Source organism: Impatiens glandulifera, chromosome 2 (assembly GCF_907164915.1).
Source record: "Impatiens glandulifera chromosome 2, dImpGla2.1, whole genome shotgun sequence".
Taxonomy (NCBI): domain Eukaryota; kingdom Viridiplantae; phylum Streptophyta; class Magnoliopsida; order Ericales; family Balsaminaceae; genus Impatiens; species Impatiens glandulifera.
In genome coordinates, this window is record NC_061863.1 from 59955893 (window position 1) to 59970069 (window position 14177).

At 30.5% G+C, this 14177-nt stretch overlaps 2 protein-coding genes across 2 annotated transcripts; one reads left to right on the top strand and one right to left on the bottom strand.

The window, feature by feature from the left end:
- Window positions 1-2014: 2014 nt before the first annotated feature.
- Window positions 2015-6106, top strand: LOC124925709 (DExH-box ATP-dependent RNA helicase DExH18, mitochondrial). The gene is made up of 3 exons (XM_047465784.1): window positions 2015-4550; window positions 5440-5528; window positions 5739-6106. Exons 1-2 carry the CDS (start codon window positions 2317-2319, stop codon window positions 5477-5479), a joined length of 2274 nt encoding a protein of 757 aa, XP_047321740.1. The 5' UTR covers window positions 2015-2316; the 3' UTR covers window positions 5480-5528; window positions 5739-6106.
- Window positions 6107-7099: 993 nt separating this feature from the next.
- On the bottom strand, window positions 7100-8651 carry LOC124927391 (U-box domain-containing protein 21-like). The gene has a single exon (XM_047467797.1). The coding sequence runs from the start codon at window positions 8607-8609 to the stop codon at window positions 7290-7292; it is 1320 nt and encodes a 439-aa protein (XP_047323753.1). The 5' UTR covers window positions 8610-8651; the 3' UTR covers window positions 7100-7289.
- Between the last annotated feature and the right edge of the window lie 5526 nt (window positions 8652-14177).

The window sequence follows — 14177 nt, forward strand, 5'->3', positions numbered from 1 at the left end:
TAATATAGCTAATAGTCCAAAATAGAGGATCAAGACAAAAAAATATAATTGAGACTATGAATTTTAACAAAGTTTTTCATTCATGCCCATAAGGGAGGTATGAATCAACCTATATAGCGGATGAATTACCCAAAAGTAGTCAGTTATAATTCTATTACAACAACTTTTAGGGACTTAACAACAATCAGTTTTGTTAACAGAATTAAAATATTGTTATACTATAAAAAAATAGAATTTCCGTCATAATCTCTAACCCAAGTGTTCCATAGGACCGTGGAAGATGCTATTTCTTATTCGTGGATCATGACATTATTCGTGGATCATGAGATTGATTCAGAAACTCAAAGAAAAATGAATGATTTACAAATTACATTGGTCTATCAAAACAAGGACAGAAGGAAAATAAGTTTTGAGGATTAAGATTTGGTCATCTTCAACATGGTCTAATGTGCAAATGGTGTTAGTAGAATCATATAATGAAATAGAAAACATATGCATATGATCTTATGGCGATGAGATGTTTACATATATATAATCTTATACTCATGCCTTAACGGTAAACCTAATCCGAATTATAGAGATATGACACAATTAAACCCAAACGAAGTAAGTTCAATTATGCCACTTTGGGCAAGATGAGTCATTTGCAAAGGGAGAATGAAATGTAGTTTCAACTATAAAGATTGTTTCGATTATGTTTACACTCTTTTTTTTCTTATTATTATATATAACATTTTTGTAAAATAATATATAAATGTATAATAATTTAATGATTAAAAATAACAAAAGTAACCTAACTTAATTGATCTAGAAGTTATAAGGCTGTCGGTCCCAAAGTGAGGCAAGCTAGGAAACTGCCTAACTATTGAAATGCATTACATCAATTCAATTCAAACCAAACTTACTCGCAATTCCTCAATTTTGGATGAGCTCCCACCAAATTATCTTCATTGTACCCCAATATCTAATAATAAAAGCTTCTTTGATTATGAGTTAAGAATTCAAAATCTTAATTATGAAAAAGTGAATTATTTGAGATTAAATTATTATAATGTCACTTTGTATATTTAAAATTTTAATTTTGATATTTTAGTATTTAATTGATAAAATAATTTATTTGGGATGAAAAAAAAAATGTGATAGAATCATATGACAAATTATTTTCAAATAATCAAATAATCAATATCAAACAATCCATTAACAATAATATGCTTTTGTACGAAGTTTGGTGGAATATTTGAGGAGAACATCAATGTCAAGAATTGTTTGAAAAAAAATAAAAATAGAAAGCACCTAAATGTAAGAATCAAGAAAAAAAATTTGAACTCAAAGGCAATATATATATACATAATTTAACTTAAAAATCATTAAATCACTAATTTAAATAATTTAGATACATACAAATTGAATAAAAAATATTTATTTTTTAATTAAATTTAAGTTAAATTCCTAAATAGATCAGTTCATGGATACAAGACAAATAAGGTCCAATTCAGTTTGTGTTATTTTAATAACCCAAACCAAATCATACATCATCGCACTTTTCTCTTATTCATTATATCACTCAATTCATTAATAAAAAATTATTATTATTTTTTATTTTAATTATATATATTAATACATTTAAATCTTTTTACAAAAAATAATCATTACTTTTTCAAAATTATTAACCATTATTATTATTTTTTCTTTCCAAAATATTCACATAACTACCATTCGAATAAATAAATCATAAGATACTTTTCTATTGTCTCATTTTAGTTGTTAGGAGGTGGAGTACATAATACCCAATTGACAATTGTTTTTCAGTTTCATCACGTTAACATGCAAAATGATGAGTTGACAAAATAATTGTAAAAAATAGTGAAAATAAAGTTTGGGATGAAAAATGTATCTACACTGAAAGCTAAAGTCCAATTTGGACATATTTCCTTTATCTTTAATAACAAATTAATACGAATCAAACATTAAAAAAAGTGAAATCAAACAAACGCCAAATGTTTTTTTTAAGAAAAGAAACAAAAGAAGACCGGTCGATCGATCAGACGCAGACGCAAAGGGTTTAGGGTTTTGCAGCTTTGAACTACCTCCTCCTCCTCCCTCTCCCGAATATCTCTCTCTTTCGTGTTTACCCGCCAAGCAAAACCTGTATTATTCGTTCCTGCAATCCAGGCCAACCTCTTATCTCCTCTAATGGTTGCTTCTTTGCTTGCTTCTGGAGGTATCATATTTTCAATGCAACAAACTACTTCACTCTTCTATCCATCATCATCATCATCATCTTCTTCTTCTTTATAACGTCGAATTTCCCCCCAAATGGCTAAAGGTTCTGCTTCACATTTACTTCGTGCGTATTCGAGTAGGAATAATCTTTCACGAATTAGGGTTTTATTGTTCCAATCCAACCAGCCCATTCATTCTTCGAGGCAACATCATTCCTCAATCCCTGAAAAATCACATCTTGGTTCCTCTTTCTCTCCTTCTTTCATTCATCCACCATTTCAATTGCTTCAGAAGCATAATTATATACCACGTCTCTATTCTACGAAGATAAATGATGATACAATTGCTTCAGAATCAGATTCAGCTACGGTGGAATTAGGTATCGAAGAAGCATCCAGCAATGTTGGAGAAGCTACCAGTTTTCAGAATTTTAGCACAAGGGACCCTGTGGAAATCTTTAAGGAACTTCAGAATTCCGCCGTAGAAGGGGTGAAACAAACTCGAGCAGATTGGGATGTATTAGTTGAAATATTTCGATACTTTTCAAGATCTGGATGGGCTTCAAATCAAGCCCTTGCTATATATATCGGGGCTTCATTTTTTCCCACTGCAGCCAACAAATTCAGAAGTTTCTTCTTCAAACGATGTCAATCAGACCTTTCTAAATACATGGTATCGCTTGGCCCTGGAGATGCAGCCGACCGATTTCTGTTCCCCATATTTGCAGAGTTCTGTTTGGTCGAATTCCAGGACGAAATTAAGAGGTTCAGAGGTATGCTTAATTCTGCAGATCTCACGAAGCCACATACCTGGTTTCCCTTTGCTCGAGCAATGAAGAGAAAGATTGTATATCACTGTGGGCCGACAAATAGTGGTAAGACATATAATGCTTTGCAAAGATTCATGGAAGCAGAGAAGGGTATATATTGTAGTCCACTTAGGTTGTTAGCTATGGAAGTTTTCGATAAAGTGAATGCTCTTGGAGTTTACTGTAGTTTACTAACAGGGCAAGAAAAGAAGCATGTTCCGTTCTCGAACCATGTAGCGTGTACTGTAGAAATGGTTTCTAGCGACGAACTGTATGATGTTGCTGTTATCGATGAAATTCAAATGATGGCAGACCCTAGTAGAGGTTATGCGTGGACAAGGGCTTTGCTAGGTTTGAAGGCTGATGAGATACACCTATGCGGGGATCCAAGCGTTCTTGACGCGGTTAGAAAGATCTGTTTGGAAACAGGAGATGAGTTGTTTGAAACTCATTATGAGAGGTTCAAACCTCTGGTGGTAGAAGCCAAGACCCTTTTAGGAGATCTCAGAAACGTGAGATCTGGGGATTGTGTTGTTGCTTTCTCAAGGAGAGAAATATTTGAGGTGAGATTGGCTATTGAGAAACATACGAAACATCGTTGTTGTGTTATTTATGGGGCGTTACCACCCGAGACTCGAAGACAGCAAGCCAGCCTCTTCAATGAACAAGATAACGAGTTTGATGTTTTGGTTGCTAGTGATGCTGTTGGGATGGGTTTAAATCTCAATATTAGGAGGGTCATTTTCTATGGGCTTAATAAGTATAATGGCGACAAAATTGTTCCGGTTCCAGCTTCCCAAGTTAAGCAGATTGCTGGAAGAGCTGGCCGAAGAGGTAGTCTGTATCCAGATGGACTAACAACCACACTACATTTGGACGATTTGGACTACTTGATTGAATGCCTAAAGAGACCTTTCGACGAAGTGAAAAAAGTTGGTCTTTTTCCTTTCTATGAGCAAGTAGAGTTATTCGCATCCCAACTTTCGAAAATTAGTTTTGCTCAAATTCTCCAACAGTTTGCTGAAAGCTGCCGATTAGACGGGTCATACTTCTTTAGCCAACACGATCATATAAAGAAGGTTGCTAATATGTTGGAGAGGATCGAGGGTCTCTCTCTTGAAGATCGCTTCAACTTTTGCTTCGCTCCCGTTAACGTTAGGGATCCGAAAGCAATGTATCATCTTAGAAGATACGCGTTCTTGTATGCTCAGAATCTACCTGTTAATATTGCGATGGGAATGCCCAAGAGTTCGGCTCGTAATGACTCTGAGCTTTTGGATCTTGAGTCAAAGCATCAAGTATTGTCAATGTATCTTTGGTTGTCTAACCATTTTAAGGAGGAAACGTTTCCTTATGTGAAGAAGGCTGAGGCTATGGCAACAGACATTGCTGAGTTGTTGGGTCAATCACTGAGTAAAGCTTGTTGGAAACCTGAATCAAGGAATCAAGGGAAGCCTAAAGATCAGGAAAAGGAAGATGGCTATGAGAGACCTAGATCAATCATTAAACTTAAGGAGCAGTAAGTGATGCTTATTTCTCTTTGAAATTTTAGTTCCTTTATGTGTACTCTAACCTAAAGAAAACCATGGATAACTTCATTTATTATACCCCCATTGTAGTTGTTATACTTGTTGATTCGTCACCATTTAGGCTATCTGGCTATTTATGACATTTTCTTACTGACCCTTTCCCTTTTGCTCTTCATATTCTTGTTTTAGTTCTTTATGTGATTCCTTTTTGTTTTAGGTAACAACTTTCCTGTAATCACTCTTCAAAAGGTAGTTGTTGAGAGGTCTCGTGTTCGATGCTCACTGTAATAACCTTGATTGAAATGAGGGTCATTACTGTGGAATGACGTGCTAGTCTCAAATTAGTCTAAAAGAAAAGTAATAACAATAATGCTAGCTGTTCAGATGGGTGACTCTAATATTCATTAGAATCTCATACTTAGGATGCACATCTCATCCAAATGATGCCAATTTGATACAATAGTTTTTGGGAAAACTATTATAACAAGTTGGTATTGATGCACTTTGAATAAATGGTTTGTTGCACAGCTGAAATAACTTTGAATACACAGTGATTATTGTCAGAATTTTTCTTAATCAAGATTTGAGTTTCCGAATTCTTGATCAATTGAGACCTGAAAATGACAGTAGGTTCAAGCTTTTCCATCTTGGACAACATGAAGTTAGATAAGTTATAAGGAATTTATTGATTAAGCAAAATTCTGAAGCTGCTTGATAATGTTAATAGTGGCCCATCTCTTAAACCCTTGTTTCTTATGTTTGTCAGAATTAGAGATTAAAAAGGATTTTTCATTTTTATACGGTTGATGGTTCATACTACTTACTACCCATAATACAGTACAATACATAGATATGCTAATAGGTGTCTTTAAATTGCAGGAGAAACCATCATCAGAAATCACCCTTGTATGGATCATAGACCGTAGGAGGTAACATCATAGAGTCCTCACCAAGCAATGTGTTTGCAGGTACCCTTCTTTAGTCTAATTACTTGTAGTTCTATAAATCTGATTTTGAGTTTTGACCTAGAATCAACTCAATCTCTAGAGCTTGTTTGATTGATAATCCTTAGTGTTATTTAAAATGTTGTAAAAAATATAGTAAAGGTGATTTGATGTAAAAATGCCCCACATAACATCAATCCTTTTTCTTCTGTATATATCTAATTCTTTCTGCAGGAAAGAAGCTATTTGACTCGCAGATGCGAATTACTCAAAACACGGCTGAAAGGGTAAAACTGGAATTTCATAGGAGGAAGATGGAGATGATACAAGGTCATATCTGGTTGAGATTCATGGATTGCATAGTTTCAAAAGTGTGTTGGTTACTTGAGCATTATCTACTATTATATATATATTCCACCTAACGTTATATGAATTGGCGAATCATTGGAGATATGTTTGGTCCCCCTCCATTGTCAGGTCTGAATCCTCCTCTTCAGTTGAAGTAGCCGCATGCTTCATCACAGGATTGTCTGCACGTTTGATCTTGTTTTTTTTTTTCATTATTTCTTTCTGGATTTAAAAAATAAAAACCACTTAATTCATACAATTATTTTGTTTTTATTCAATTTTAATTTTAAATACAAAAATTCAAAATTAAACAAGCCTATACTGAGTTGATTAAGAATCTACCCAACCACTGCAACTGCGATTGAATAAGCAATAGTTATGATATAAATAATTGATTTGTTACCACCGACACATTTGTAATTATTCATGGCTTTCAAATAAACTATTTATTTTGTTTAAACTTATTAGAGTTGCTGACTCATGCTCTTATACATATTTAAATTTCCTCACCCACAAAAATAATATTATTCCAATTTCATTTATAAGAGTTGGTTAGGTCAAACCTTCATTTCATTTGGTACACTAGCTCTACCAACACAATTTATTACAGATGGCCTCAAAGTCTTATAAATAGAATATGAAATTAAAATTTGGAAAAAAAAACAAGCAAACATAAGTCCATGGTCAATAGTATCCCTACCCCCATTCAGTCTCTATAATAAACTCATGCTTTCTGACCAGTCAAAAAAAAAAAATCTGAATATTCTAGATGTAGTTTGAATTTAAAATCAATGTAATCACAACACTTTCCTTCTTTTAATAAAAAAAATGTTTACCCTTTATAAAAAAAATTTGAAATTCAATGCAATCCTTAAATTATAGTGTGAGATTCAATAAGTCCAAGGTTGTTTATTATTATTTTTAATATAAATGACAATAACGACGGGACAATACAGCCGTTATTGATGATTTTTGGTCGCTAAAACAATTAGGATAGTAAACTATTAGTTTGATATTATTATTCTAGTCCAAGGAAATTTTATGAAAATTATTCAACCCGACTAGATTTTAAATCATAGATCCGCCCTAAGTCTATTAACTCTTTAATAAAAAAAGAGAAAAAGAGTAATAATTTTTTAAAATCACCTAACTTAAATCTCAACTTTTATTCAAATTAATAAATTTCTAAAAAATCTCTTTTTAACTAGTCTAGTATCATTTCAAATAATTGAAGTGGATCTTAACATAAAAACTGCAAAAATGAGAAAACTTAAAATCAATATTTAATAAAATGTCATTGTGTATAACCAAGATTATATATAACCCTAAAACAAAAACTCAAGCTAATACATATGTGTTCTATCTAAGCTTTGTGCATGTATATATATTATATATATATAATCAATCTTTACATAAATCTACAAAATAAATACAAAATCAAAATGAAGGCCTATTGATGTGTTTTAAATTCATGGTTGAATCAAAACACTCCAATTTCCCTCTATATTGATTCATCATCTTCAAAAGCTCACTTACTTTTTCTTTTGTCTTCCCTCCACACCCTACTTGCAAAACAACCAAAAGCTTCTGAAAACAACCCAATTTAATAGCCTCAACACAACACCCGGCCTCATCATTTTTGCATAACCGCCATATAACCGACACCGATAACTCGGTAGCCATTCCCGAAACCCTAAGAAGTTTCTTCACCATAACCGGCATCGTCATTGCATGTTCCTTAACCCTCTTTCTCCCAACCTCGAACAAGCAGATCGCGTCCATAACCGCCATCGCCATCTCGCACAAACTTCTTTCCGAGTCCACGATTAGGTCTATCAATATGGAGACGAAATCCGCGTTTGCAAAACGTGTGGAATTAGAGGATGATGAATAGATGGTGATAATTTGGTATATGAGCGTTAGAGCGGCTTTTGTAGCTCGTGGGGTAAGTTGTAGCTTCACAATTTTCATTAACGATTCCTCCATTTCCTCGATGGATAGTAACTCGTGGGTGATCGTGATCGCGTTTCTTTCTTTACAAACCGTTAATTCTTTGAGTAGTAATACGGAATTCGGGTCTTCTTTCTTTACATACCGCGCCATGCAACGTATGGATGGAACCGAAACTAGCTTGGTTTGGGCTTCTTCGGAGATCGGGAACAATGATGGTAACGCCGATAAGATCACGGAAAGAACTTCATCGTTTTCATTTATGCAAACCGTTGTGAAGAACTCGAAGGCAGTTGAAAGTACGTCGCCGACACCACCTTCGATTAAGCATTTCCGATTCTTCTCGCTTTCTCTCATCCATCTCTTGACTTTGTTCACGAGCTCAATGCATTTGCTATGATCCTTCCGGGCTGTAGAAATGGAGATATTTGAACAGATGTCAGACACGTCAGATTTTGTTATGGGGATACGTGGCGTGGGAATTCGTTCGATTCCTTGAGATTTATTCTCGACGCACCACAATTGGATCATCTTGCGGATGGCATGGTTGGGTATTTGATCGAAGTTTGTCAGTGTTTGGTTTGTTACGGGACAGGTTTTGTTGCCGGAGTCAACCCATTTTTCTATGCTTTCACGGTCGTATGTTATTCCTGTCGAAAGGGTGACCGGATCTTTCATTAGGTCTAGAGAAATCGGGCATAGGAAATGAGTCGGCGTTGTGAAAATCCTTTCCGGCGTCTCAACTCCGGCGTCTTTCTTGGCCGAAATCCGACCGGATTTTCTTGATCTTCTCCAAGAAAGTACCATTTTTTTTATAAAAAAAACTAAGAGAAAGAGAGATTTTTCTTATTCAATATTGTTAGAATGGATGTTTGGTAACTTTAGTTAATGGAATATATAGAGAGAGAGAGGTTTGAAGTTTGATGTTTTTGGGGGGTAAGAACGGAAACGGTTGAACGTTGAATAAAAAAATAATAATAATAAATTGGGAAATGAAAATTCAAAATAAATAAATAAAAATTGAAGGTAAGAGTCGGTACGTAGCTGGAGGTTTGACTGGATGACCCGGTCAAAGAGCAATTCCAATCCCGTGTCCGCTCCGATAATGGGCTGTCGTATTTTGATTATATTTATTTAATTTTTTCAAATCTTATTTTCATATTGTATAAATATTTTATTTATTGGTAAAGCGTGTTTTTATGCTTTTGTTTTACCAATTCGTTTTACTCTGGTTGAATAGGTAGTTGACTCAGCTCAGCCAAAAAAATGAAGGTTGACTCAGCTGTCCATATTTTTAAAAAGAAAATATCTTAATTTTTTTTTATAAAAATATTAGTATATAGTTATAATTTATTAAACTAATTTATATCATTCAAATTGAAAATAACAAAAAAAATAAGTCTACTAAAAAAGAAAATATTTTTCAATTATTGTAAATGATTAGAAAAAGAATATTTCATTTAAGTAAGATAAAGTCATCTTGTATATTCATATTAAAAATACTCTTAAATTAAAGTTTGGTTATGTGAAGTTTAAAAATGGTTGGAATAAAAATGAAATGATTTGGTTTATCTAATTATTGCCTTCTTATCATATATGCATATGCATTTAATTGTATATTATATGTGTACGGATGAAAATGGTTACCTATTTGATGGGTAATGACAAAAAGAAAACAAAATATATAAATATAGATTCTTAATTTCTATATTATATGGAACAACTTTCATATATATTGTTATTTTCCATCATTTTAAATAAGATGAATAGTTGTATTCTTATTAACTATTTAGAAAATTATTATATAATTATTATTTGTTTCTAAATATTATGATAAAAAATAATAGTTGGTATTATTCCTCTCTATTATTATATAATTTCAGTCAAACTACTGCTTAGACTTTATGCCGATATTGTTTATTTTTACCAATTGAAAATTAATTGGGCCAGTTTATACATTGAATTGATTAAAATTCGTCAACTTAGGCCCATTATATAGCCTTGGACATAAAATATATTGACCTTAAAATTTTGATTTATTGTGTCACCTTCGTCTTTCAAAATCAATTTCGGGACAACAACTCTGTATGAACGTGCTTCAAATTTACCTATTAACTATTCTTATTTTAATAAATTTATTACGATTTTAAATTTACTGATAATAAATTTTTACGATTTTATGAGTTTATAAATAATTTCGATTTTATACCCGTTTAAAAAACAAATTTATATTTAAAATTAAAAAATAAAATTATTATTTATTCAAATAAATTAATTAATATAATTAATTTTTATAAGTATAATCTTTTTTTATATTATTATTTACTAATTATTATTTTTAATTAATTTTATACATAAATATATAAAATTTTAAAATTGACTAAGTATAAAATACTTAATTATATATATAAATAATAATATATAACTAATATTTTTTCAAATTAAATTTTTATAATTTCAAGTAAACTCTATATTTTAGAAGTTTGCACATTATTTCCAATATATATTATGACTTAAGGGGATGATTTGTTATCCTATTGAATGTGCCAAAGACCGTGGCAAATTCAAAGACATAAAAAAAAATCTACATAAGAAATTAATGTAGAACTTATATAAAATTTTAAAATACTCTAATTTTATATATTGCCACAATCTTTGATCCATTCAAGAGTACAGCAAATCCTCCCATGACATAATGTGTTTTTACTCATATAATTATTTTTCAATATTAATCTATATCAAAAAAGATATTTAAAATGAACCAATTGATTATTCAAATAATCTTGACCAAAGGCATAATTTTTAAAAAATATATATATATATAATCACTTAAATCATAAATTAAAATCTTTTTACTTTATATTTTATAAAATATTAAATATATTATATAATTAAAAAAAATGCTAATAACTTTTTTTATTTTTATTTTTTTTTTAAAAAAAGGTTTATGTATTAAAAATGATGAAAATCGTTTAAACACAACGATAAAAATCATGACATTATGAAAAAAAAATATAAACATAAAAATAAAAAATATTACTCAATAGGTTATCGAGCTCGTGAGTCCTTGAGAAGAACGATTAATTCCCTAACAAACTCTATCGGCTTTCCGGAATGAATCTCAGAAAGTATCATATTATTAACATTATGAATGATACGAATCGAACGACTACGATCAATTAAAGTTCGACGAATTTTTCTCCAACCAGATAGTTCACCAAAAAGTAATTGAAATGATAATCCAATTATGTAGATTTGCCATATTAATTGCATCAATTCAAATTTTCTAACAACTACCTAAATGTAGTGTTTGGTACGTGGTACAAATTATATAAGGTATAAGTTGTATAGAGGTATAAATTGTAACGAGATATAAATAATATAGAGCAGTATAAGTTGTATAGGTTATTGATGTTTGGTAATAATTATAAAAAATGGTATAAGTTGTATATGGTTTATAATTTTGTGTTTGGTATAAAAATGTAGTATAAGTTGTATAAATAATAAATATTAATTTAAAATTATTATTAATATTATTATTTTATTTATTTATTTATTTATATTATAAATAATATTGTTTATTATTATAAATTATTGTTTTGTTATTATTTAATAATTAATGTAATTTTAATTAAAATATAAAAAATTAATTATAATATAAACGATAAATTATGTTTATTTAATTTAAATATTATTAATAATTTTAATAAAATAAACTAAAATAAAAATATTATTTATAATATAAGTAAATATAGAAAATAATAATTAATAAAATTATCGTTATAAAAATAAATATATTTTTTAATTAAAATATTGACTATTTAAAATAATATATATATTAAAAATGATTATATATAATAATAATAATAATATTAAACCTAAATAAAATATTTAATATATTATACAATAATAGATTATATATAATATTAATAAAACATATAATAAAAAATAAAAAATTAAACTATACCACATATGAGGTATAAATTATATAGGGGTATAATTTATACCAACAATAAAAATGTAAAAGAACATCATATTAAAACACTATTTTATTGTTTATACTATACCAATAGTTTAGTACCCCTCTATACCTCTAACCAAACATACCCAAAGAGTTGGGCACATCCAATAAATCCCAATGATACTCCTCAAAAGATTTCAGATACTAGTTACCCTTGACAATGCAAAAGTAAGTGAGTTGTCAATTCAATCTCCTCGTAACACATATGACAACGATTAACCATAATACAACATTTTTTCATGCACATATCATCCGTAACAATTCCACCGTGAATAATGCTCCAATTAGAGAACGAGATCTTGGACAAAGTCTTTGACTCCCAACAAAAATTATATGAACTAATCTTAGTGAACAACTTTTAAAATGCTCACATGAAAACTATCAATGTCTTGTCAACACATAACATTTTGTTCAGACATGAACACTTATTTGCGTCTTACCAAAAGTAAAATTCTATTATGAAACGAACTCTCCATAATGTTTATTCTTCTATATTTAATTCGGCTAGCGAAACCACTAGATCGATGATCAAACATGTCATTAACTGTGTCATTTCTACATATAGCAATGGCAGCAAGCTAATGAACGTCGTAAGTAAACTTTTGATACTACACCAACTTTCGTCTCAAAAATTGATCGAAGAACCATTCCGTACAATGAATCTAGATTGCTCACGAAAACTTTTACACATAGAATAAATTCCCCTCTAAGTACTACACCCCATTAAATAATTAGACATTTTGTGAACCAACCATATCAATCGTAACTATATATACTTACATTTGATCATCGATGCCAAAGACTATTTAGTTCTATTACAAATTTACAGCACTATTTTGATAGAAGAGCCTTATTAAATAAAATAAGATCTCAAATATACAAACCTTCTTGATCTTTGAAACGTTTAACATTATTCCATCTAAGTAATGACAAAACGATGAATTAATGAATCCCCATAAAAATTTACACATTATTCTCTATATTTTCACCGCCACACTCTTGGGAATAATGAATAAAAACATCATATATGTGGACACAGAGCCGGCCCCGAGGTTTGGGTTGCCCCAACCCCCAGTAGAAAAAAAGTCGATATATTTTTTGTTAACCTATGTCAAGTTTAAAAAATTGTTAAAAAAAAATGTTTTTGGTGAGGTTTGAACCGATAGCCATATAAAGTTTAAGTACGTATGTTGAACCACTAAGCTACACCATTTTACATTTAAAATCACAATAGATTTTATTAAATGCCTTAATATTTTTAACAAGTGGGCTGCCCTAGGGAGTGGACTGCCCTAGCCCGAGGGCTTGCCGGGCTTACCCCAGGGCCGGCCCTGTGTAGACATAAATGACAACACATTCTTAATGAAGATTAATCGACCCCTTTCGAGATTATTTTACTTTTCCATCTAGACAGTTAAATTCCATTTTTGTGATCCCTAGAAATTTTGAATTGTAATTTAACACATAATGACATACCAAAATATGTTTATGAAAGATCACCAATTCTAAATCAGAACAATTTGTTAACATCATTATTCTTCTATTTGAAACAGGATTTGAAAAAAAGATGTCTGACTTATTAATATTCACTCGAAGACTGAAACATGCACAAAATATCCATAAAATATTTCGAAGGTATTTAAGATAATTTATTTTTTTTTATTAAACAATAATCAAACAATATAATAAAGTTCATCAAAAACAAGTTTTATATGACACAACAATGCCTTATTTTGTTTCTCACAATTTCTCAAATAAAAAATTACATTATTTTTTTCCTTAAAGATACGTTATCTAACAAATTTGGAACCATCTTTGGTATAGACAAATAAGATAATGCATAAAATAATAAGAAATGAAGTAAATTCCAAATAATAATTTATTAGAGTCGAGATCTGGAACATATAAGTGGTCAGAGTTGTGAAAAAATGTGCTCCACTCCACTCCAGCACGAGCACATTAATGGCAAAATGGCAGCATTCTTCTGTATTTTATTTAGACTTGTCGCTTTCCCAACACATGAACAAACAAAAGATCTGAATTGTCTTTTCCAACCAACTATTTGGGCCTAGCCCGTCTCTCTTTTCTTCTCTGTCAAGCCCATTTTTTCAAATTCAACCACGGTCAAACAGTCAGAATTCAAAACTTTCGAAACAAATTAACAAGGCTTGATTAGATGTGTTTTTTTACATATGTTACATCATTATTCACTTTTAAATATAAAAAATAATGTAACTATAATTTAAGTGAAAATTGTCGATGTTTAAGAAAATAAAGTCAATAAATTAGATTATTGGTTAAAACAAATTAGGTTAAAGTCAAATAAGTCTATAATCAAAATTCAAAAAAATATC

Bases quoted from the DNA above. Each gene is read 5' to 3' on its own strand.
- LOC124925709 (XM_047465784.1), top strand. From the start codon at position 2,317: ATGGCTAAAGGTTCTGCTTCACATTTACTTCGTGCGTATTCGAGTAGG. The intron at 4,551-5,439 runs GTAAGTGATGCT...TTTAAATTGCAG, and splicing joins ATCATTAAACTTAAGGAGCA to GAGAAACCATCATCAGAAAT.
- LOC124927391 (XM_047467797.1), bottom strand. From the start codon at position 8,609: ATGGTACTTTCTTGGAGAAGATCAAGAAAATCCGGTCGGATTTCGGCC.